This window comes from Pongo abelii, chromosome 7 (genome assembly GCF_028885655.2).
Source record: "Pongo abelii isolate AG06213 chromosome 7, NHGRI_mPonAbe1-v2.0_pri, whole genome shotgun sequence".
Classification (NCBI taxonomy): domain Eukaryota; kingdom Metazoa; phylum Chordata; class Mammalia; order Primates; family Hominidae; genus Pongo; species Pongo abelii.
The window spans coordinates 27,163,474-27,189,608 of record NC_071992.2 but is presented as its reverse complement, the minus strand read 5'-3'; the positions used below and the strand labels follow the sequence as shown (position 1 = coordinate 27,189,608).

Below are 26,135 nucleotides of genomic sequence, written 5' to 3'. Positions count from 1 at the left end.
CTCGGCCTCCCAAAGTGCTGGGGTTACAGGCGTGAGCCACCGCGCCCAGCCTTAGCCCTATGTTTTCAAGAGGGATGGGGGCCAAGTCACAGAGAAAACACAAGATGAGAAAACATAATTTCCACTAGGTTCCAGAGAAAGTATCAGTGTCCAAGAGGATATGGAAATGAGAACTTCTCAGCAGCTCAGAAATATCAGGTTGTTAGGCATCAGAGGATAAGAAGGAAGAGGTGTCTGCATAAAAACAGAAAGGCCTTTGATTCTTTATTTATTATTATTATTATTATTTTTTAGAGAGACAAAGTCTTACTAAGTTGCCCAGGCTGGTCAGTCTTGAACTCCTGGGCTCAATCCTCCTGACTTGGCCTCCCAAAGTGCTGGGATTACAGGCCTGAGCCACCATGCCCAGTCAGGTCTTCGATTCTTAAGAACAGTCACGGGGCCGGGCGCGATGGTTCATGCCTGTAATCCCGCCACTTTAGGAGGCCGAGATGGGCGGATCACGAGGTCAGGAGATCGAGACCATCCTGGCTAACATGGTGAAACCCTGTCTCTACTAAAAATACAAAAAAATTAGCCGGGCGTGGTGGCCGGTGTCTGTAGTCCCAGCTACTCGGGAGGCTGAGACAGGAGAATGGCGTGAACCCGGGAGGCGGAGCTTGCAGTGAGCCGACAGCACGCCACTGCACTCCAGCCTGGGCGACAGAGCGAGACTCCATCTCAAAAAAAAATAGTCACAGGGATCTCAATAGTGCACACACTAGGCAAGCCAGGAAAATCAGCCTGCGGAAGGCCCCAGCAGTAATCTGACTTTGCACTGGAGGCTCTGGCCTCCCTAATTATCTCTAAAATGGGCACAGCCTGCCCTAATACCACAGTCGGAAACTACCTGAGAATAGGAAAGCCATGGAGTCACTCCTGTCTGGTGCAAAGGGGCCAGTGTGAACTCTGTGCAGCATCAGTGATGACTCAACTCACCACATCCTTCCTGTCCAGCACCTCCAGGATGTTGCTCAGAAGCTGCGAGCTTGCCTCGTGGTCAGGCTTGCTGGAGTTGTCATCTAACTGGCCGCTGAGCTGGTCCGTCAGTAGTGGCAGCAGCACTTCTCTGCACTCTGAGAAGGAAAACACAGACAGCTCACATGCAGCAGTGCCACCTCCTGAACTGCCTGTCTTCTTCCTGCAACTCTCCCTCGGCGGGTACCAGTAGCTCTAAGCTCTGCAATCAGCCCTGCAGGGATGCAGCCCCTCCAGCCCACCCAGGAACACCTGGTTTTAGGCGTGGAACTTCACCCTTGTTCAATGCGCAGATGAATGAATTAAAAAAAAAAAAATGACCCTTCTCACAGGTAAAGGTGGGAACTTAGAAAAATGTTTAAATTATTTAACAATTTCTCTAGCTTTTAAAAAGGCCAACCTAATACATGAAATTGAGGTCATATGAAACAAATAAAACCAAGCAAGTTATAGATTTTTTTTTTCAAAATTTTTTTCACCTAATGGAGAAAATTTACTAAAAGAAGTTTCTATAAATACTGAGCTTCCCTAGTACATTTCAATGACATTCTGCTCATGTTTGTGCAGGCATGTGGATTTCAGAAAGTAAGGTATGACCTATTATGCCTTCTGAGATCTTTGCTATTGTAACACATTTTATAATGAGTTCAGGTACTCCAAATGCTACAGAAATGACTGTTAACAGTGATCACACTCTAATTAGAACTATCAAGTGCATGCTTGCTCTTCTGCTCAAACACCTTATCTTTACTATCTCAATTACCTTTTCTGTATCCTTAAAAAGTTATCAAAGCATATTAAAATGTTTAGTAATAATTTGCTTTAGTAATAAATGTTTTTTACTTATGAGCATTCACTAACCTTTTGCAGGCATTACCTCTACCTCCAATTGTGTCTTAGGAACATTTGCAATTTCAAAGTGCAAATTCATAGGGTCAGAAAATATCAGAGGCCAAGGAGGCTACTGATATGATCTAGTTCAAGTCCTTCCTTCCACAGAACTGGAAGCTGAGACTTAGAGAAGGCCACTCATTTGTCCAGTTACATAACTAGCCAGGGGCAAAGCCAGGAAGGCTCTCCCACCAACAATCCACTCAACTTGTTCAACGTTGAGGAGTCCTGCTGGTCTTCAGATCTCCAGGCAATATACATACATAACATGAGGTCACACTCTGGGAGCCCCTGACCAGGTAGTTAGCCCCAAAAGAAGTCTCCACAGCTGCCTCACTCTAGCAAGTCTTGAGTTCATGGGGAAGGCCCAGTGGCTGGACCTCCTGTTTATATCAGCTTTGGGACAGAAACACTTGGTGGCTATTTGCTAGACTCTACTTACAAAATGAAAAGTATTTTATCAGTGTAAGAGTTTTTCCCCTCCATGCCCCACTCCTCTCCCAGCAGAATACTAGTAATCTGGCTTCTGCCAGCCTACCCCCTAAAGAAAAAGGCTTGGCCAGGTGCAGTGGCTCATGCCTATAATCCCAGCACTCTGGGAGTCCAAGGTGGGTGGATCACCTGAGGTCAGGAGTTTGAGACGAGCTGGCCAACATGGTGAAACCCTGGCTCTACTAAAATTACAAAAAAAATTAGCCGGGCATGGTGGTGCACACCTGTAGTCCCAGCTACTTGGGAGGCTGAGGCAGGAGAATTGCTTGAACCTGGGAGGTGGAGGTTGCAGTAAGCCAAGTTCGTGCCACTGCATTCCAGCCTGGGTGACAGAGTGAGACTCCATCTCAAAAAAAAAAAAAAAAAAGAGAGAAAAGGCTTGCTTTATCATGTTTGCCAATTACCCTGGTGTAAATACTTCCACCATCATCAATTTCCAGCTACTAATGTGATATCACTGAACGTGGGGTTGAGAAGGGACGCATGTAACCAGCTCTCCTGTGGCATCCAACACATTGCTGTTTCCCTGTCCCCTGGTTTTTAAGGTCATGCAATAAGTATAGATTAAAGAAGAAGAATTTCTTTTAAAAGGGTCATCTTTTTCCTACTTGCTTGTTACTTCCTGAGGTTCCTGTTTTAAAGACAAAATTCTCTAATTAATGAACCACTTGCAGATTGTTCTAATTAAAGATTAAGGAACACATGATTTTGCTCTTTTAGGAACTGTTGGAAATACTGAGCTGATTTTAGATTCTCCTTAAAACTGCTCTCCCAGGAGGTCCTTACATACAACTGGCAACAATATTAATGTTGCCAACAAACAACTGGCAAGAATATTAATGACATTTTTAAAAAAGAAAAGTCAAGTGCTGACTGGGCATGGTAATTATGCCTGTAATCCCAGTACTTTGGGAGGCCAAGTTGGGCAGATCACTTGAGATCAGGAGTTTGAGGCCAGCCTGGCCAACATTATGAAACCCCATCTCTACCAAAAATACAAAAAAAAAAAAAAAAAAATTAGCTGGGTGTGGTGGTGTGCACCTGTAATCCCAGCTACTCAGGAGGCTGAGGCAGGAGAATCACTTGAACCTGGGAAGCAGAGGTTAGAGGGAGCTGAGACAGCACCACAGAACTCCAGCCTAGGTGAGAGAGTGAGACTCCGTCTTAAAAAACAAACAAACAAACAAACAAACAAGCCGGACGCGGTGGCTCACGCCTGTAATCCCAGCACTTTGAGAGGCCAAGGCGGGTGGATCATGAGGTCAGGAGATCGAGACCATTCTGGCTAACACGGTGAAACCCCATCTCTACTAAAAATAAAAATAAAAAAAAATTAGCCGGGCGTGGTGGCGGATGCCTTGTAGTCCCAGCTACTCGGGAGGCTGAGGCAGGAGAATCGCTTGAACCTGGGAGGCAGAGGTTGCAGTGAGCCGAGATCACGCCACTGCACTCCAGCCTGGGTGACAGAACGAGACTCCGTCTCAAAAACAAAAAAAAAAAAAAACAAGAAAAAACAAACAACAAAACTCAAGTGTTAGCTGCAGAAATGGGGCTGGCATCTCAGCATGCAGCAGCTTGTTTTAGTTTTTTTAGATGGAGTCTTGTTCTGTCACCCAGGCTGGAGTGCAATGGTGCAATCTCAGCTCATTGCAACCTCACACAGCAATTTTTGAAGGAGACTTACCTGACTGTCGAAAAAGAGTGCTCTCTACTATCTTGGTCATGCAGTTAAGTTTCTGCCGAACCAGCTGGTTGTCAGGAATGCTTTGAATGAATTTGCAGAAGAGCACGCTGGGAGAGAAACCTCAGGGTTAGTAGTGTCTTCGTTCTGCCAAATTGAAGGCATCATTATAAACTTTTCTCCTCCACTCTGAGATTTGGGCATGGAGAGATTTACCTGGAAAACTACAAAATGACCTGAGAGTTTATGACATGGCAGCAAGGGAGACTTTATCCTCACTTACTGGAGGGCTCTGCCTTAGAGCTGAGTATTTAAATTGCCAAAGAACACACATGTCCATCATCGCTTTCCAGACCCGCCTTTATGAAAATGGCTTTCTTGGTAACTCCACTCTCATGTTGATTGCAGTCTGACTTTGCACTGCTGGGATACTTAGGGGTAGGGCTGGAAGCATGTCATTTATACACTAACTTTTGTCATCGATTTTATGTCTGCATGTCTTGTTTTCCCAGAGAAAGTGCAAACCTCTCTCAGGGCAGGTTTTGGATGTTCTTTTGCATCTTCCACAGAACTGAGCACAAAAAGGTATTCAGTTAATACTTCTTAGAAAAATAAAAGCCAGGTGTAGCAGCCCAGGCTCCAGCCAAGCAAGGGAGCTGTTTCTGTTAGAGTTAAGGAATAAAATTTTGTTTTGCTATTTACCTGAGCTCAACAGGATCAAATACAAGTTTGACGTCATTAATTATGCTAGGAAGGTACTTCAAAGCTGCCCCCTGTAAGAAAAACACCAAAGGCAAATTCAGTTGCCAGGCAAGACAAATACACCATTTACTGCTTGATCCCAGGAAGAAAAGGCTGTGCTTGGAACTTATATAGGGAACTGGACACAGATACCCTCACAATAAAAAGGAAAGCTGGCATTGCTCTACACAATCTCCTAAAATGCTTTTCCTGAAGATGCCAGGGGGTGCAGCTTTCTGGTTTCTACTGCCAGCAGGCTCTGTCCACTTGGAGTTCATTTCTCTGCCTAAGGAGGTGGTTAAATTCTTGAAGTCTCTCTTGCAACATGGTCATAAAGAGCAAAAAATAAATATTAATAGTAAAGTTCACATTTGAGCCTTCAGGGATTATGTATTTCATTTTTTTTTTAATTATGATAATAAAGATGGTGACTTTGCACTTCTGGGTAAAATGAAGGACAAAAAATAAAAAATTGTCACCTGTAGTAGCATTGGGATCAGTTTGCTGAAATCATGGGGTCAAACAGGGTTCACAATGGCCTTTCAAGGGATGTCTAATTGGGTAGCTTGTCTTTGGCAAATTGACATTTGAAAATACAAGCATCTGTAGAAGTTAAAATGGATTTGTTTTTTTCCTTTATTTTCTGTAAGTCATACTAAAATTCATAAGCTATCCATGAACCATGATTCATTCTGTTTCTCCCTCGGGATGGCCAATTCTAAGTGGTCCCAAAACATCCTTACCACAGCCTAAGAAGGGTTACCCACGATGACGCCAGGCTGACCTTGATCTTGACAGCTTCCTCCAGAGGCCTGTCCATCAGCATATTGAAAGCAAGAAATAACTGGCGAATTGAATTATTAAACTCATCTCCATCTTTGCTCTGGCCATAAAATCTTAACAGGAAAAAGAGAAAAGCAGTTGGACTTTCCATTGTTAAAAGAAATTTTAAAATAGATTTGTTGCCTCCCTCACTTCTCCTTCACTGTATCACCCTAATCATTCTGACTCACCTAATTAAGCCTCAGTCATCTGAAGTTTCAGGCAATGGGTTAGAGAAGCTGCTCAACCCAGAAAGGCTCTGATCCCCAACCCAGCCTACAAAACCGTTTGTTCCAGTCTAGCCACTGAACTGCCCATGCTGATGCTGGCCTGCTCTACCGCAAGGGCCTTCCAGGACAAGACCCCTTAGTCTTCACTGATACGTGCTTGCCTTAATTAAAGTACTCTACTTGTCTTCAAAAGATCTGTCCATCAACTCAAAAGTGGGTTCTTTCTCATAAGTAGAAATCAAGAGATATTTGGGCACTTTCCAAGAAACACAAAAGTCCCAAATGAAAGTGCATATGCACATATAATAGGTGGCAATTTCACCACTAACTGGTCAAGAATAGGATGGCTTGAATTCAGAATTTCATGCACACACTCAAACACACACACACGTACATTTAAATTCATCTCCTCCATTCACCTATTCCTTATATAGTACCCAAAGAATACGAACTTCACTGAGATTGTTCATCAGAGGGTTAATGGTAATTCTCAATTCATCCATTTCACAGAACTAGAAAAGAACTTTATTTGCAATGTAGTCCCCAAAGTATCTGAAAATTAACACACCTACAACAGAATTCGCTTGATTTCCCTGCTCAACTCTTAATCATTACAAATGTCAGCAAACAGCATCACCTCGAACCTAGATCCACCCCAAACCTAGATATTATCTATGCTTCTTCCCTTTCTCTCATTGCCCCATCAAACCCAACAGCAAATCCTGCGAGCTCGGATCAGTCCATTCTCCCCATCTGCCTCTGAGATGGGGCTGGAGTATCTCACACTTGAACCACAATGGCCTCTTAAAGTGGTCACTGGCTTCTACCTTTAGCCTTCAATAATCCATTTTCCATGTGGGAGATGAGATGATCATTTAAAATATAAGCCAGATTTTATTACTTCTCTAGTTGTCCCCCAATGGCTTCCCACTACACTTGGAATAAAATCCAAACTCCTCACTATGGCCTACAAGGCCCCACATCATTTATTATTTGCTGGCCACTCCCGCTCTCTCACTTGACACTGGGTTCTCGTTACTCCTCACGCATCCATATTTGGTGCCCCATAGGTCCCTGCCTGGGGCAGGTCCTACTCCCACTAACCCTTACCTGACATCTCTGGAGGCTGCTTCTTCATCTTTCAGTCTCGGCTTACATGATACCACCTCCTCCTCCACCCAGCTCAGCTCACATGATACCACCTCCTCCTCCACCCAGCTCAGCTCCGGCAGCCTTCCCTGTTGGTTCCACCACTCCAACACTGCCCTCATTTAGGGGTTGATTTCTTTACTCCTTGCCTCCCTGAACTCCATGGAACCCACACACACCATCACAGTGGGAGCCTGGTCACATATGCTGCAAAAGCCCTGGACCAACGCAGAACACTTGGCACTCTGTGACTTAATTTTTTTTTTAAGTACTAATGGTAGGGAGCTAAGGGATTAAGATCAAGCTTCTCAACATCCTATTGGGGGCAATTTACAATTTTTTTCTTGGTGTTTTGCTGATTGAGGTGAACTCCAGCCAGGTAATGAGCTCATAAGAGAGATTTAAGCTCTGATGAAGGCAACAGGGGGACCAGGGACCAAGTGACATTCCACTGCAGCCTCCAGACATGGCCAGTGCACTGAAGTGACCATTAAATCTAAGCAAGCAGAGGACGCACATTGCCAGTCTCTTCCCCAGCTCAGGTTCTTCTTTAATAACATATAAGGGATAAGTAACCACACGCAGGCCGTCACAGACAAGGTGTAATGAAGCAACTCTCCTAGTCAATTTCATGGGTCCTCTGTCGCCCTAACCTTTTGTTTTCCACACTCACCATCCTTTACTGTCCTATCTGGTGTCTAGAATGAGGACTCTGATGTGCTTCAACCAATGAAGAGGAAATGAACTAGTGAACCATCCATAAGAAAATACATTTTAATTTCACACTCAGGTTTTCTTTCTGTGGTTTAAAGGTGATACTGATTTTTGGACATCAGGGTTTACTATACAAACAAACTTTTGGGTAAGAGAATGTTCCCTTGGTAGAACACTCCATGCCCCAACCATTCTGAATACATGGAAATGTACCATAACTGGAAAATATAATGAACCAACTTTAAAAGAAGACCTTCTGAAAAGAAAGCAAATACAGAGACTGAGCATAAATTACATGTGGGGAAAACACTGCCTGCTTCCACGTGGAAAGGAGGGATGGTCATTCAGCCAGATGGGTTTCAAGTCATTAAACATTTTTTAAAAACAATTAGAAAGGTACATATTCATTTAAAAATTAAAAAAATATAAAAAATAGCAAATAAAAATAGAATAATAAATATAAAATGCTGAAAGAACAAAAACATAAAGAATGAAAAAATAAATTACAACCCTGTCACATGAAGTTTTGATACTATTGACATTCCAGACCAGGCACGGTGGCTCACGCCTGTAATTCCAGCACTTTGGGAGGCGGAGGTGGGCAGATCCCTTGAGCCCAGGAGTTTGAGACCAGACTGGGTAACATAGAGAGACCCTGTCTCCACAAAAAATATAAACATTAGCTGGGCATGGTGGCGTGTCCTTTGGTCCCAGCTACTTGGGGGGCTGAGGTTGGAGGATCGCTTGAGCCTGGGAAGCAGAGGGCAGTGAGCCAAGATCATGCCACTGAACTCTCACCTGGGTGACAGAGCCAGACCCTGTCTCAAAAACAAAAACAAAAAACCCTAAAAAACTAAAGAAACAACAGCAAAAAAACACTTTAGCATGTGATCTGTCCAGTCTTCTTTACTATACATATTTCAAATCTGTATTATTTTAAAAGGAAGATCATACTGTACTCATGCTTAATACCTTTGTTTTATCACTTAAGAATCTATCGGGCCAGGCGCAGTGGCTCATGCCTGTAATTCCAGCACTTTCGGAGTCCCATGCGGGGGGATCACGAGGTCAGGAGATCGAGACCATCCTGGCTAACATGTGAAACCCCATCTCTACTAAAAATACAAAAAAATTAGCTGGGCACGGTGGTATGCGCCTGTAGTCCCAGCTACTCGGGAGGCTGCAGCAGGAGAATTGCTTGAACCTGTGAGGTGGAGGCTGCAGTGAGCCAAGATCACACCACTGCACTCCAGCCTGGGCGACAGAGCGAGACTCCATCTTAAAAAAAAAAAAAAAAAAAAAAAAAATCTATCATGGTCCTCTTTCCTCATTAACATACCCTACATTTGAAATGACTGAATGTACATATACTTTCACATTCATTTTTGTCATACCTGATAGATTTTTTTTTCCATTAGATAAATTTCTAGATGAGGTATTACTGGACAAATGTGACACTATTTTCTTTTCCTTAAAAATTTTCTTTTTTGTTTTTATTCAGACTATCTATTTCTATCCTGAAGAATTTATATCTCCATTAGCATCAAAACTGAAATAGAGGACCAATTTTTGCCCAATCTCATCAAAGGACAAAGATGCTTCATCTTTTTCAAATGTATAGGTAAAAGATGGTGTATGTGTGCATGCATACTATCAAATTCTTTTGATAGTATGAAATTTTTTAAAAAGTTTATTGACCATTTAAGTTTTTCTTTTGTAAATTACCTGTTTTTGTTTTCTATTAGGGCTATTTATCATTCTTTTATTGATTTATAAAAGCTTTAACTGAGAAAAGCTATTAGCCTTTCATCTGTACTATATGTAACCTTTTTGCAAGTTGTTTGCCTTTCATTTTATTTTTTTCAATAAACAAAGTTTCTTTTAAAAATACATATGCTCAATTCTACAAACCTTTTCTTTCTTCCTTAGAAAAAAATTTTAACAGTTTGGAAATCCAGCTATTTCTGAAGGGTAGGAAAGTCACTGGGGTTGTGAGTGTTCCCTGCAAAGGTACTTGCTCTTTTGTGGTTTCTTCTGTTTTTGATGGAACTGTTATGCTAGAAATCCAAACAGGGAATAATTCTATCTCTAGTGCTTAGTTGCCCAGGTAGCTAAGCATAGTGTCAACAAGGAAACACTCATCTCAGGAAACAACTCCTCCGAGATGACTGCTTCTTCTGCTAGCGACAGCAGATCATGATCCTAGATTTGCACACTCGATATTGTCATGAAGTCATCTGCTGTATTAGGTACAATCTTTCCATAGGAATCTGCTTCCCCAAGTCCTGAGGTCATTACTGCGCCAGAATTTTGCTGATCTACAAAAACTTCTCATGAGTCTTCTCCAACAGACATACAGCCCAAATCCATCTTCAGCCCTGCAGCTCTGAAATAAGGCAATTTTAAGAACTAACTGCTCACAGAGCTGAACACCAGTGTGCAGAGTGAGGGAAAAAGTACACAGAGTGACAGCTGATAATCTAAACATCTTCACTGCAGTTAACATTACCTCAAGTAGAGAACTCGAGATTGGATGATGAATCTAAACAAGTACTTCAAGGCTTTCAACGCAGCAAAAAGCAATTCAGTCTTGCTGGAGTCATCTGCATTAGCCACATAGAAGTTCAGTACCTTGGAGAGTTTCCTTAGAAGAAGGAGAAAGAAAAATTAAGCCAATGAGCAACAGAATACTCTGAGGCTTAGGTAAGTTATCTAAGAGGGGAACATGGCATACTGGAAGTAGAAGTCATAACTAATTATATCTTCTAGAATATGCCCTGAACAGCAAAATTAACTCTTTTCCAATTAAGTTTCCTCATCTGCCATCTAGGTTTGGAACTACCCTTCTCCTGAGAAATACTAGAAAAGGTTTCTTTCCCTTTGTGGGATTGAACAGGAGGGTTATGAAATGAAATGGTTGAAGTGACCCAAATTGCTAGGATATTTTAATCTCTGGTATGCAATTCTGACATCTTCAGATGCTCCCATAAAGGAGGGATTATGCCTGCCTACAGGAGTTGACTTAAAAGAAGCCTAATTCCTTTTATTCTGCCTCAACCCCTTGGGATCCATCAATATGGAGCCAGATAGAAACTTTATGGAGTGAAGAAAGAGGAGCTCAGTCTGACTCTCCAGAACATTCACGGTTCTAAGCATTCAACAGATAAAACTGTTCTGGGGTTATAGGTTGCTCTTTGTGTCTTTCTAGAGTTTTTGGGCTAGGAATGGTCTTCATTTTGTGCTATCCCTTAGACTTTGGAAAGCATTGATATTTTAATCTTAAACTTTCCTTCTGGGAATCCTTGAGCTTTCCTAGAATAATAATAATAGTTATAATAATAATAATAATAGTCATATATAATAATAATAGTTATTATTATTACTATTATTTAGATGGAGTCTCATTCTGTTGCCCAGGATGGAGTGCAGTGGCGTGATCTCTGCCTCCTGGATTCAAGCACCCAGCCGAATTATTATTTTTTAAAAAGGAAACATAGAATTGATCAAGTCTTGCAAGTAAACCCAGATTACTACCACCCGGAGTACTGCATTTGGCTCTGTATGATCACAGTGATGGGATTTCCTCATTTGTAGCTACTGCTCACCTGGATGTGAGGCTCCTGGGTGGAACGGCCACTGTCACTGGTGTACTTGCTGACAGGTCAGTGGGCAGCAATCTACATGATGTGGCCTAAGCCACTGTCATAAGAAGATCATCGACCAATCCAGCTACATTCCTATCACTATTTATCACATTCTGCATAATAACTGGAAGGCAACGGGGTGGGTATGGCAGGCACATACAATGCCACGGTGAGCTGAGTGCTCTTGGGAGGAATGCGGAGTGGACACCAGTTGCTTTCCTTAGTCAGGGGCCCATAAACCAATGACAGAAGGCAGGCTGCACTACGGAAAAGGTAGAGACCACTGCCTCTTATGCAAAAGATGGGAAAATGAAATCTTCTCATATCCTATAAGTAATACATTTTACAAAGCATTTGTGGTACGGGTTGAGGGCATGACCTTTTCTTCTATCAAAGTTGGTCTTGTTTAATTCATGGTTTGATCTCCTTGATGTCCCATGCCAATCCCACTGACATTCAACCTCTGAGATCCTGAGTTGAGTCATTTGCTATTGATTTTGCTCGTTTTTTTTTTTTGTTTTTTTTTTTTAAGATACAAAGTCTTGCTCTGTCACTCAGGATGGAGTGCAATGGCATGATCACAGCTCACTGCAGCCTTGACCTCCCTGGGCTTAAGCAATCCTCTCGCCTAAGCCTCTCGAGTAGCTAGGGCTATAGGTGTGTGCCACCACACCTGGCTAACTATTTAATTTTTTGTAAAGATAGGTTCTTGTTATGTTGCCTAGGCTGGTCTTGAATTCCTGGCCTCAAGCAATCCTCCTGCCTTAGCCCCACAAAGTGCTGGAATTGCAGGTATGAGCAACCACGCCTGGCCTATTCTGAATTCTTAAGGAGATTTCACCTGATCCAGAAGGAAGGCCCTGATTTTAGCCCCCTTTCCAGAGTTAGAATACTTAGATGGTTCCCATTTTCCACCAGGAAGCTTAGAATAGAGTTCTGCCTTAACAGGCACATTTACTGAACATAGGTCCCTGTCATTTCTCAACAATCCAGCCCTAGAGTACAAATCCAAAGATCCAACAACATGTAGTTCCTTCAGATCATACTTACACATATGCCAAAGTGGCACTGAAGTGCTTGTAAATGTAGGTTTCAAGTACAGGATTAAAATGCTGGAACTTGATGTCTCCTATCAGTGAAATAATAAATACCTGCCAAAAGTGAAATAGAAATAGCAACACTGCACAATCCCAAGTATTCTGTCAACAAGCTGCATTTTAACATCTTGGTGCCTTCTTTCCTCTCTGGATCTTTTCTGCAGCATTCCCACTCTACTATTCCAGAGCTGATGTCAAGTCTTGAGGATTGTATTTATTTAACATAAATAGAGAGACTATTATGTGTCAGGCACTATGTTAAATGCTGTGAAGAAACCAATTCAAGCCAGCATCCTTGGCCTCAGGGAGCTGAGTATCTCAAAGACAGGGGAGTCGGTGCCCAGGTAACCTAAGGGGCAGGAGGAAGGAGGCTCTGGAAAGGGGTTTTCTCTAATCCTAGGATGCAGCTAATGAAAGATTCCATGACATTTTTCTGTGTACACTATGAGTGGCCCCAGTAACAACTTCACCAGAGTTTTATCTCCCAATTACCCCTTGTATATTCCCTTGCACCGCTATCAGGCACATGACCTAAAATTAGCCACACTACCCTGCTTAAGACAGAGGGGTCAAAAGCAAGGGGCATTTGGGATTTCCATCTATGCCCACTGGCCAGCTGCTATGTCCCTCAGGAATTTGTTTCCAGACCATGTCCCACAGCATCCATAACCACTGTCTCTTTCCCATAAACCCGAGTCCAACCAGTTGGATCTCAACTAGGTAGCATTTTCTTTCTTTATCTTAAACCTTAGCTTTAATGCCCTAATCATTTCCTAAACTGACTAGTTTCTCAAAGCTGGTGAATTCCCTAAAGCTGCAACTGACCTTCCTTCTTAGCTGTGGCATTCAGGTAAAATCCTGTCCTGAAATTTCACCCCACTGAGGTGAAAATGATGCTTGCTTTGGCCCTTTCAGCTTCTTCCCCTCCACCCTCACCTCTGGCCTTCCCAGATTCAGATATCACTTATCCCTGATCTGATTTCAATTCTTGCAATGGGTTGTAGGTTTAAGTGCTTTTTGTGTGACAAATTCAATTTTCTGCTGGGTTGAATATTCTGCCTAATGAGGCTCAGATTCACCTCTGACTTGTGAATTCCGTCTCCCTTGCATAAACACACCAGTGCACACACACATCCAACATGTAACAATGCTCCAGACAATGGTAATGTGAGTTAAAATGATTCCTGATTTCTAATAAAAATAAAACATCTTATTTTCTCTAATGAGAAAGAGTATATCAAAAAATGAGATCTAACAGGAAACAAAGGCCTGAAATATAAGTCATTTGTTTCTAATAGTACTTCTAGGAATTCAGCCTAAAACAGTAACCAGAGAGATGTAAACAAATATTTATGTGAGAAGATATTCACACAATCACTTGTAATAGTGAAATATTGAAAACTACAAAGTTGCAACAATAAACACTAGTTAATATGTTTAACTGCTTACCAGTGCATCAAACACAAGGAAGTCATAGGTTTCACTGTCTGACATTTCCATCATTATGTTAAAAAGTGCATCTAGTGTATCTTGCAAAAACTGAAGATAAGAAAAACAGAGAGACTATTTTGATGCTTTCATTCAGCTCCACACCACAGAAATCTGGGTACAACTAGGTTTAAATCAAAGAGGTTTAAAATAGCATTTTTAAAAAAACTGGCACACTTGTTTAACAACGTAGATAAGTTTTATATTTACAATGAATGGTTTAATTTTAGATGTTGAACCAATTAGGTGTAATTGGATAGGTATATATATGTATGTATGTATATTTCTAACTATGAATATATAAACATACCTTAACAATCTCTCCTCCATCCACTTCCATTAACTTCTTGAGGTTGTGTTTAATGTTCTGGGAGTTGGAACGCCAATTTAACAAGCCTAACAGGTCAACTAGGAAGAATAACCACAAGCATTAGACACAGGTGAGACACAACAACCCAGACCGTTTCAGGACACAGCTAAAGAATTCTCTAGAACAGGTAATTGCTCTTAATAGTGGTTAATTCAAGATGCCTTATATATTCTTTTAATTTACTATCTCCTATCTAAGGCAGAGAAAACCTTGTGGTCCTCTTTTATGCTTCAAATAGAAAAAAAATTAACTATTAATGAATAAGAACTTAAAAGAATATCTGACTGAAACTAACATTTCTCAAATAATGACATCATGGTCATAAGAAGTAAAGCTAAGAAGCACGCTAATGTAACCTTCCTACTTTTAATTTGCTGCCTTATTTAACTTGTCCCTTATCACTACCTACGTCTGGGTGGATTCAGAGGGAAAGAGGAACATAGGTATGTGTGCATCTCTCTCTCTCTTTCTCTCTCTCTCTCTCTCTATATATATATATGCATTAATTTTTTTCAACATCATGACTGCACAGTAGATTTTATTTTTTCCATCTTTTAGATGAGGAAACTGAAGCTTTGTGAAGTTAAATTACATGTCTCAGGAGAGGTAGAAATGGGATTTTATTACATATTTATCTGATTTGAAAAACCAACTCCTTGCTACTCTATCATACTGTTTTCCCCAGAGTTCTTTGAAGAAATAGACAAGCAAATCAGACAGGTGGCTATTTCAAAGAAAAGGTGGAACAGATTCATAGCCCTTAGCATAAGTCTGGGATAAAAATCTTAAGGCATTTTTTGACTTACAACGGAGAATTTTGAAACTTTAAGCCACTTACAGCTTTAATAGTTTAATAAATGTTGAGCTATCAAAAATGTCAAAGGGGCTGAGAGCAGTGGCTAACACCTGTAATCCCAACACTTTAGGAAGCCAAGACAGGAGGATTACTTGAGCTCAGGAGTTCAAGACCAGCCTGGGCAACATGGAGAGACCCTGTCTCTATTAAGAATATACACACACACATATATATGTGTGTGTGTGTGTGTTTGTGTGTGTGTGTGTATGTGTCACAGAGAAACTGCAGTTATCTGGACTGTTACTGTATTATCACGTAGTTTAGTACATCAAGCTACTATTTCTATTCAGAGCACTATCTGGTAAATGTAGCAATATATACTTTTTTTTTTTTTTTTTTTTTTTTTTGAGAGAGAAGGTCTTACTCTGTCACCCAGGCTGGGGTGCAGTAGTACAATCTTGTGCAGTGGTGCAATCTCACAATCTCGGCTCATTGCAACCTCCGCCTCCTGGGATCAAGCATTCCTCCCACCTCAGCCTCCAGAGTAGCTGGGACTACAGGTGCACCACCACACCTGGCTAATTTTTGTGTTTTTTGTAGAGAAGGGCTTTCGCCGTGTTGCCCAGGCTGGTCTTGAACTCCTGAGCTTCAAGCAAGCCTCCTGCCACAGCCTCCCAAATCCCTCCCAAAGGGATTACAAGTGTGAGCCACTGTGCCCAGCTGATATCTTTCAATCAATGAATTTGTAGAAATATATAAGTAGTTACACATGTGTATTTTTCATAGTCAAAGTGCTTCTTGAGGGTGTTTATCAGCTTGCCTATTGTTTAGGCCCTGGGAAGCCTCTAAAACTAGTGCCTACGGATTCCTTGCATCCACAGAATAAACTTCCAATGCCACACGAGAACGTAATAAGGCCCCACCTATATCATTCCTGCACACTCCAACCACCACCATTCTCTTTTACCCTTTAGCAGTCAGAGAAATCCAATCACTACGGCCCTACCATGGCAGGTTCTGAAATATCTCTGTGTCTTTGTGTATATTCTTCCCTTTGCCTGAAATACCCAGAAATACTATGTATTTGGTAAGATGTACTTGGTATCTCCTTGACTCTTCCCATAGTTTTAAGCCATTTGAAGGCAGGAACCATATAGTGTTCATTCTTTTATCTCGCCTTAGTACTAGGCATCTATTAGGTGTTCAATACATGTTTGATGAAGGAATAAATGAATGAATGGAAAGAGAACCAGTAGCCCTAAGGAAACTGGTAATATGCTCAATCCAATCATCAATATATTCATTCATCCACTAGGCACCATCTACTTCCATATTCTCCAGCTGTTATTTCTGTCACAGGCTAGTCGAAGGTATTGCTCATTCCATCACTTGACTCATAGCTGATGGAGGAAAAGGATTTAGTTCCTTCACCCGGGGTGAATATTCACCCAGCAGCTTCAGCCCTGGCAAAGTACCCATCTATCAGCGCAGAGGTTTATTTCCTAGTGATACCTGCATGCCAGATCATTGCTCACACAGGAAAATATTTTGGCATCTGGTGAATTGTTAAGGTCTTAGGGCCAGGAGAGCAGTGACACAGGGTTACAGAAAGAGCCCCAGGCTTGCTGTGTTTCTAAGATTTATACAGGTTTATCCATGTAGCTCTAGCTAATTTTTTTTTCTTGCTGTGTAGTGTCTATTCAATTGTATGGGCGTACACAATTTGTTTATCCACTCTGCTGCTGATAAACACTTGGGTTATCTCTAGTTTTTTGTGCTATCATAAGCAATTCTGCCATGAACATTCTCATATGTCTCCTGGTATACAGGTAGAGCAGCTTCTCTGGGGTAGAAAACTAAGGTGGGATTTCTGGGGCATCAGGAAGAATATCTTCAACCATATTAAATATTATCCAAAGTCACTGTCCTCATTTTACTTTCTCATCAGAAATGTGTAAGAATTCAGGATATTTCAAATCTTCAGTAATGCTGAGTAAAAGCGCAAGTTACACAAGAATTCACACAGGACACAAGACTTCAATTAGACAGTTCAATTATTAACTACATTAATACTGTAGACTGTATAGTACTGTATACTGTATACTTGAAAATTGCTAAGAGAATAGATTTTGAGTGTTCTCACCACCGAAAAATAAGTAAGGTGGCATGCAAAAGTCGCCAGCTGCAGGAGATTACTGAGCACTTGAAATGTGGCTAGGGCAACTAAGGGACTGACTCATAATTTAGTTTATTTACATAAAATTAAAAAATGCAAAATGAAACAATATACCTTAAGGGCTACAGATGTGGCAAAACTATAAAGAGAAGCAAGAGAATGACAATCCCCAAATTTAGGGTAGTAACTGCCTTCTACCCTAAAGGAGAGAATTTAAGAACACATACTTTTAAAGAGAAAAGAATGACAAAGCTATTCAGACTCAAAAGGTTAAAAGTCACTGGAGTTTGTAACAAACAGATCTTGGAGACTCTGTAACTGCAAAACGATAAACTATAAATTGTTTGGAGCTACAAAGAGCTGCTTTCAAAATACAAGTCCATGACTTAGGAGCTTAAGAAAGATTTTTTGCCACTTTAAAACTCAATTTTCTGATCAATAAGCTGGAGATGATCATGGCAAAGTTGGTGCTGGAGGGTGGAATGACTGACTTGAGTATGAAACTCCTGGTCCAAGGACACGCACCTCTGGGGACCTGCACATTCCTCTCTTTTTCCTGGAAAACAAATCTATTCTTACCTTCCACTGGGCCCAGAGACCAATGATCCCACACAAATTGGTCTGTTCTAGTTTCTAAAAAACAAATCAAGTAAACAAAAAAGAGTCTCCAAGATCTGTTTGTTAAAACTCCAGTGGCTTTTAATCTTTTGAGTCTGAATAACTCTCCTCAGGCGAAGGAGGAATGCCTTTGCTCACCCTCTCAGTGAGAACACTGCTACCCTCCCTACTCAGTCAACACCCTCAGAGTTAGCTGATGGCTTATTAATGTTCTTCAGCTTTTTATTAAATCAAATTCATTCTTTGTCATTTCCATCAAGTCAGAAGAAAGCAAATGCATGAATAATCTGCAATCATTTGTCCCTGGAATACCCCATTTTCCCTGATGCTCGTGATGCCTTTGCCAAGTCTCCGTCTTTCCCTCTCTGTACCCTGTTCCCTCTCCCTGCTCTCAGTCTGTTTGGATGGCAGCCCACTCCTCTCTGATTCAGACGAGGTTTGCCTTCTTAACCCTTCTTTGTAATAAGATATTAATTCTGACTTTTTTTGTATGTGTTATGATGACTTTGTCTTTTTTTTTAATCAAAACATCAGGAATAAGGATGACAAAATAAAGCATACAGTGTCATCCAAAGGAACATTCTGTGATGATGAAAATGTATATCCGTCTGCCCAACACAAAAGTCACCAGCTGCAGAAGACCAGAATGCTTGAAATGCGACTAGGGCAACTAGCAGACTGATTTATAATTTAATTTTATTAATAAAATTTAATTAACAAATAAAAATTGTATCTATTTGCAGTGTACAACATGATGTTTTGACACACACACACACACGCACACACGGTAGAAGGGTAAATCAAGGTAATTAACATACACATTACCTTACTTATTGTTTGGTGGTGAGAACACTTAAAATCTACTCTCTTACCAATTTTCAAGTATACACTATACTATTAACTATAACAGATCTCTTGAACTTATCCCTCTTGTCTAATTGAACTTTTGTACCTTTTGTCCAACTTCTCCCCAATCTCCCCACCCTCCAATTTTAATTAATTTAAATTTTACAAGCTACATGTGTCTGGGGGCTACCATATCGCGACAGTACAGGCTAGTTAAGAACATTGAGAAGATGGGGTGAAGTAGATATATCAGCAAACGAAGGGTCTACATTGAGAACTGCAGGTTGTCAGGAAACCCTACATTTTCGACGGGGAGATAACCATGCAACAATATGGTTATCTCTAACAGAAATTCCTTTTGCTTTTCATTACCAGTTAATTTCACAAACTTTTATTCTTGTTTTCTTTATTCTTCTTTGATCTGTAGTCCAGAAAGGATAATCTACTAGATGTTCAGTAAGTGTTATCCTTCTCAAATATCCCTTGATAGTTTTAAAAGAACATTAATGCTTTATATAGTATACTACATACTTAGTTTAAAAAATAACATTTTGACATTTCATAGTTAAAAATTTGGAAAATACCAAAAAGAATAAAGAAAAGAAGAATTATCAAACTTTGGGTTAGTCCTATTCGTCGTTTTCTGTGTACAAATAATGATGATGATCGTGATAGCTGACATAATAGTGTTCACTATGTAGATGGAATGCGATTTCGTTTTTATGTATTTTAATTTACTGCATTCTTTGAAATAGATACTATTATTGCTCCCATTTTAAAGACAAGGAAACCAATTCACAGAGATATCAAGTCACTTAGCCAAGATGAAACAGCTAGTAAGTGGCAGAGCTGGGATTTGAAGCCAGGCAATCTGCCTGCAGGTTGCTCACATACACTTAAATAAAACTGGGATCATACTGTATATAGTGTTAAAAAGTTCACCGTGTCCTTCATTATGTTTTGAAGTACCATATTTAGCAGCTGCATATATTTCATCGCTTAATTTTATTATAAAATGTGGTGAAACTGACCCCGACTATCAGACATTTGGGTTGTTTCCAGTATTTCCCTGTTTCAAATAACAGGGAAACAACATCCTTGTACATAAATCTTTGTGTACGTCTCTCATGGTTTACTTAAGTTCAACTTCCAGGAATCAAATCACAGGCTCAAAGGGTCTGCAGACATTTAAAATCCTTGATATGCCTTCTAAATGATCTCCCATAAATGTTGTACCCATTAACCTACCAGCAGTTTATTGTTAATAGATTCACTTTGTCCATAACAAGGGGTATGTTGCTGACGGTTTTGTCACGTCTTCTATGTTTCTGGCTTCATTTTTGGTGAGGATGCTTTTACTTGCATATATGGATTAGCCCTAAACTTCACTCTGTGGAGTCTAGCCACTTGTCCAAGTTGAAATACAATCCTTATTTTTTTGTCTACCACGATCTGTTGAAACAAACCTAATACTGAGCCCTTCTAAAGATCAGGGATCTGATCCCTGGGTTTACCCTATAACTATACTTTTTTATCTATCTTGGCACCCCTTAAGGCAGAGCTCTTGCCTGTACCTCACTTAAACTGTCTACAAGGCCAAAGGCAACAGTCTCTACACAGCATACGGGAGACAATTTCTAGCGCAAGTCCCCTAGGCAGCTCATTCCTGGTTTACTACATCCAGTAGGGCTCCTTACACATTACTTAAGTTAAATAAATCAGAAGTTGATATTGGCTATCATATGTCATAATCTACACAAGAGAGGTTAAAGTTGGTATCAGAGATTTGAAGGAAAAACCAAATGAAGCCCTCTTTGAACTATTCAGCTGAATTTATGGAAAATTCCTGACTGCTTGGAAAAAAACGGGAAAGAGGAGAATATATGAGGGAAAGATGGAACTCAAACAGGAAGCCCTGCCATACCTGTTTGGACAGGAAACTGATTATATTTCTTTGCCAGGCTCTTACTCTTATTACCAACATCTCTTCCTGCACTTACTACACAGAATGCACTATCAGGGAACATACAGCTTTTGAATTTTACAGTTGCTGTTCATAAATGTATTTATAGGTTTTAAGATATTAAATACTAAAATGTTTTTCATCCTGCTCTAAAGTGGACAATGAAACTTCAGAAGAAGCTGTGCAATGTGATCAGCACTACCCAGAATACCACTTGAAAAGCAGAGAGCAGAATCCAACTGGCCAACATCCTACCTAATAAGACCCGGCCCCATATAGTCCAGCCCTGTGAGCCTAACCAAAGAGCCCAGGAAGGCTGAGCAAGAAGCTTATTTGTGTCAATGTATTCACCACTCCTACCGTTCTGGGTGAGCTTTGTGGAGCAGATGAGAGTGGCAATCTGAAAGCTGTCTTTAGTGCTATCCTTGCTTGGGGTGAAGGTGACCATATTTTTGGATGCTTGAAGCTCTTTTTCTTCCATCTCCATCTTGGTCCCAGGCAGGGTCAGGTAGAATTTAGCATCTTCCATTTTTTTGTTGTCACCCTAAAAGGAAGCATGTTAGGAACACCAAATGATGGCCAACATCTCTTATATGCAAACCAAAACAATTTCTATCATGCATTTTCAGCATGAGAAGCGTGGATTTATCAAATTATCCTGAAGATCCCTTCCACCTCTGAGATACTCTGATACCTTTCTGTAAACATTGAGCCCAGAAATAATTTCATGATTGAATGGAAACAGAGTGAGTTGTGAACTAGAAACCAGAATACCCTAGTCTCTGTTACAGTAAATACACATATTTCAGAATAAGGTTAAATTTCATTTTCTTCAGTCTCTCAATGGGGACAATTCCAACAATGATAGACTGGATTAAGAAAATGTGGCACATATACACCATGGAATACTATGCAGCCATAAAAAAGGATGAGTTCATGTCCTTTGTAGGGACATGGATGAAGCTGGAAACCATCATTCTCAGCAAACTATCGCAAGGACAAAAAACCAAACACCGCATGTTCTCACACTCATAGGTGGGAATTGAACAATGAGAACACATGGACACAGGAAGGGGAACATCACACACCGGGGCCTGTTGTGGGGTGGGGGGAGGGGGGACGGATAGCATTAGGAGATATACCTAATGTTAAATGACAAGTTAATGGGTGCAGCACACCAACATGGCACATGTATACATATGTAACAAACCTGCACGTTGTGCCATGTACCCTAAAACTTAAAGTATAATAAAAAAAAATGGGGACAATTATACTTTATTGGGTTGATGGAAGAATTAGCTTGCCATCCCTTTCAAAATGATTCATAAACTAAGATGTTAAGAAAAATATTCATCAGGTAGATGCATCTCAAAAGAGCAGCCAACTGTGAGGAAATCCTCAGATATTGCTGGATAAATGAGATCTTCCAGCATCTACTTTATACTCTAAAATCTCAGTAGAAGTGGGAGCTCAGCACCAGTTGGAAGACAAAACTCTCAGGGAAGGAAATAAGGCCCCCAGAGCACAGAAATGGTATGTGGCTCATGGTGATAGGAAAACGACATCCACCACACGCTACTGAAGCCCAACAGTGCACCTGTCCACATGCCATGCAGGATGATGCAAAAAGCAGATCATGAGAGGCCAACCCCTTACCATTCACTGCCAGGGAACACCATTCACAGGAGAGGGTGAGAGCCTCCTTAGAAGACTCAGTAATAATGCAACTCACTCTCTCCAGAAAGGAGGTGGGAAACCACAAAGCTGGAGGGCCCAGAGCCCTCCGGGTTTCTAGATGTTAACCGGCAAGTACAGAAAGCTCTAGAAAGGTTTCTGATGTTTGTACAAATAAATGTGAAAGGAGCCTTAAATGCCCATTTGAAAGGGAGTATTTTTCTCAGCCATTTTCTGTTAGCACCACCTTATAAACCACCAGATCGTGCCTCCCATCCTGCAGAGTGGTGCCATCCGGGTTCATAAGCTTCACGAAGGCCACCCCAAATGCTCGCTCCGATTTATCTCTGGCTGAAAAAGCAGAAAGACATGTCTGAGCAGTGCAGAAAGACACCAGGAGGTGATGGCTATGACACATAATTTCACATTTTGCTCAGGGGTGTGGCGTTCAACCATATTCTAATAAGCACAACTGAGCAAATTGCAATAAGCCACGTACCATGTGCCAATGAAACTGCCTGGCACCCCCAAGTATGCTCTCCTCTTCCTACATCCCCTAATAAATGAGACCAGCATCTGCCCAGTCATCCAAATCAGAAATGTGGGTGTTGACACCAACTCCACCCCATGTAAACTCCATGTCCTAAATAGCTCTGGAGCCTGTCTCTTCTCTCTCCATCTTGCTGTCCTTCCTGACTTCAGGCCACCCTCACCTCTTCTCTTTATTTTCTACAAGACCTTTCCAGCACATCTCCCTGTCTCTAAGCTCTCCCACCAAACACATTCTCTATGTTGGAATGAGGTTTCCAAAGTCCAACCCAATCATGTCAACCACCCTGCTTCAAAACACTTGAATGAGGGATCTCAATTTATGTTGCTCTAAAACAGGCTCTGCAAGATATTTATTCTACTCTAGGATTTATGGTGCTGCCCAAGGTTTCTTCCCCCTTCCTCCCCAGAATACCAGCTCCAGTGCCAGGAAAGAAGATCTGTATGCTCTGTGGCAGCTGGGAGGAGGGTGCAGTTTCATGAGGAGGCAGAGCGCCTCTCTCTTGGTCTTCGGGGCCAGTCTCTGAACTCACTGGGTCCCCTGTTTCAGTGGCTCTGAGTAGGGTAACCTGTGGCCTGTTTTTATCACAGGCACGGCTCTATGGTCTGCTGTGCCTCTTGGGTCCCCACACTGGTGGAGTAGTCATCCATTGTATGATCATACCTCAATTTGTTTATCCATTCTCCTATTGATGGGGATTTAGGCTATTCCAGCGTTGGAGTACTATGCGTAAAGCTGTTATGAACATAGACCAACCCCTCCCAAAACCTCAAAACCAGAAACCACCCTTGAATTGCACCTCCTTAACATGGTTGAAAAACATCTTCAGCCTTCATGATCTGGCTCCAGCCCAGCTAGAATCAGGTTGCCTGGGTGCTAACCCAGCCTGGTCATATATGCTAGCCTTGTGACCACAGGTAAGTACCTAACCTCTCCGTGCTTTAGTTTCTTTGTGTATAAATGTAGATAAAAGTAGAATGTACTTATTATATTATTGTGGATACTAAACAGGACCATGTGCAAATATAACTTCACATAATACTTCATACAAACTTGATCTTTGTTAATTGTTAATTGATAATTGTTAGTTATTATGCAGAACCATACGAAATGGCTGATATTTGGCCATTTAGACCTAAAAAAAACGCCAATTTCACACAATTCAACCTGATACTATTATTGCTCCACTGGTCCTGCTTTAGCCAGACTGAGCTCATTTTGGTTCTCCAAACACATTTCTCCCATCACCCTTCACTGGGCTAATTTCTACTCACCTTCAAGTCTCAGCTAAGATGTAGGAAGTCATATGCATAAATCCCCCAGACTGGGTAAAATGCTGTGCTACGCATCCATTACAAGTCTTTGCCCCTTGTAATATACATATCACACTACTCTGTACATAACCACCCACTTTTTCGTTCATCTTCCTAACCAGACCACAAAGACTCTGCGTGAGAGTGTCCAGCTGGCTGTCGTAGACCAGGGCCTCGCCTGCAGCCTGTTGTGTAGATGGTGTTCAACACATGCATTTTTGGAAGGAGGGATTACATTTTTATGCAGTGCTAAATGAGAATAAGACGATTCCAGAAATTTTGTGATCAATCGGAAAACAATCAATTTTCTTCTCTGCTCACACTTTAGTGCAGCCATTTCAAGAACTGTGACCTGAGACTTGAAAGAGTTTTTTCATGAGAAAAATGATAATTTGGGGAGACAAGTGACTAAAGAGTTTTCTTGCTACTGCAACATGGCAACCTGCATTGTGAATGTCTAGGAGGGAGATAGAATGTATATACAGCCTTTCCTATACCTATTTGATTGTGAAATACAACACTTTTTGTTATAGAGCATCTAGTAGCATCTTAGAGCAGGAGACCTCAAACCCCAGGCCATAAACCCATACCAGTGTGTGGCCTGTTAGGATCTGGTCTACACAGCAGGAGGTAAGCGGCAGAGGAGCAAGCAAAGCTTCACCTGTCTTTACAGCTGCTCCCCACTGCTTGCATTACCACCTGAGCTCCGCCTCCTGTTGGATCAGCAGCAGCGTTAGATTCTCACAGGAGCCAAACCCTACTGTGACCTGCGCATGCAAAGGATCTAGGTTGCACATTCCTTGTGCAAATCTAATGCCTGATGATCTGAACTGTCTAGTTGCAGGAAAACAAGCTCAGGGCTCCCACTGATTCTACATTATGGTGAGTTGTATAATTATTTCATTATATATTACAATGTAATAAGAATAAAGAAAACAATAAATGTAATGTGCCTGAATTACCCTGAAACCATCCCCCCACCCCTGATACTTGGAAAAATTGGCTTTCACAAAACCAGTCTCCGGTGCCAAAGACTGAAGACTGCTGTCTTTGAGAATATTAGTGTTCACAAAACACATTTTGAGGAAATCCTAATACAGAGTGATAACACAGACCTTGCATGCCCAGCAAAATTCATTATGCTGATTTCCTTAGCACCAGTGAGTTACAAAATACAGTTGCCAAGTCTCTAGTTTCCAAATATCTTGTTCTCCAGCTTCACAAGAGAGCTGTCAAGCCACAGCAAATTGTTTTTAAGTGGAAATATGTCACAGACCTCTTAATACTTACTTTCCTGAGATGACCTGTGTCGGAAGGTAAATCTTATATGACAGCGTGTGACTTCTTCTATAGCGATGGATACCTGTGTCATAGTAAGAAATTAATAGTTTACAGACACACAGTACTTTGCATGCATGGTTTATTTCATGGAATTAGGCTCAATTTTATACTTTCCACAGCACAAATTACAAGAGAGTGAGATTTGGTATAGGTTTCATTCAAAGGAGACTGAGCTATTTCCAAATCAAAAGAATCTCAGATCATCTTGCTGTTTATCATAGATTCTGAGCATAGAGATACTGCGAATTTCTAGCATTTTCTGAAGTAAGAAACAGTAATACTTCGGAGGGGAAATACTGGTACTTTGAGGTCTACACAGGACCTTTCAGACTGCAAGATGTGTATAAATATAGTAATAATTGGATCTATAAGACCTAATTATTACATAAAGAGAGGGAAAGGTAATAATTAGGGCTCATAAAGCAGCTTTCTGCTGCTTACATATCTACAGGGGAGAGAAGAAACAGAGCCTTAGGGCACTCAAACGAGCAGAAATTTGTGGTGTGCAGTTAAATCATGGCA

The 26,135-nt window shown here is 41.1% G+C and overlaps 1 protein-coding gene across 4 annotated transcripts in view; it reads right to left on the bottom strand.

Annotated features, from left to right (window-relative positions):
- The window catches only part of DOCK5 (dedicator of cytokinesis 5), a 243,927-nt gene that overhangs the window by 77,892 nt on the left and 139,900 nt on the right, over positions 1-26,135 (bottom strand). For 3 of the 4 annotated variants that reach the window (XR_002915986.3, XM_024250911.3, XM_024250913.3), the window contains exons 16-26: positions 25,563-25,635; positions 22,657-22,760; positions 21,096-21,279; positions 14,277-14,374; positions 13,928-14,017; positions 12,432-12,532; positions 10,247-10,381; positions 5,607-5,718; positions 4,784-4,854; positions 4,085-4,191; positions 979-1,115 (exon numbers count right to left, since the gene is read on the bottom strand). Coding sequence is in view for 3 of the 4 variants with exons in the window: in XM_024250911.3 (XP_024106679.3) it covers positions 979-1,115; positions 4,085-4,191; positions 4,784-4,854; positions 5,607-5,718; positions 10,247-10,381; positions 12,432-12,532; positions 13,928-14,017; positions 14,277-14,374; positions 21,096-21,279; positions 22,657-22,760; positions 25,563-25,635 (1,212 nt within the window). In the remaining variant the exon portion in view is untranslated. The remainder of the gene's footprint in view (positions 1-978; positions 1,116-4,084; positions 4,192-4,783; positions 4,855-5,606; positions 5,719-10,246; positions 10,382-12,431; positions 12,533-13,927; positions 14,018-14,276; positions 14,375-21,095; positions 21,280-22,656; positions 22,761-25,562; positions 25,636-26,135) is intronic. The other variant, XM_024250914.3, reaches the window with a different exon arrangement.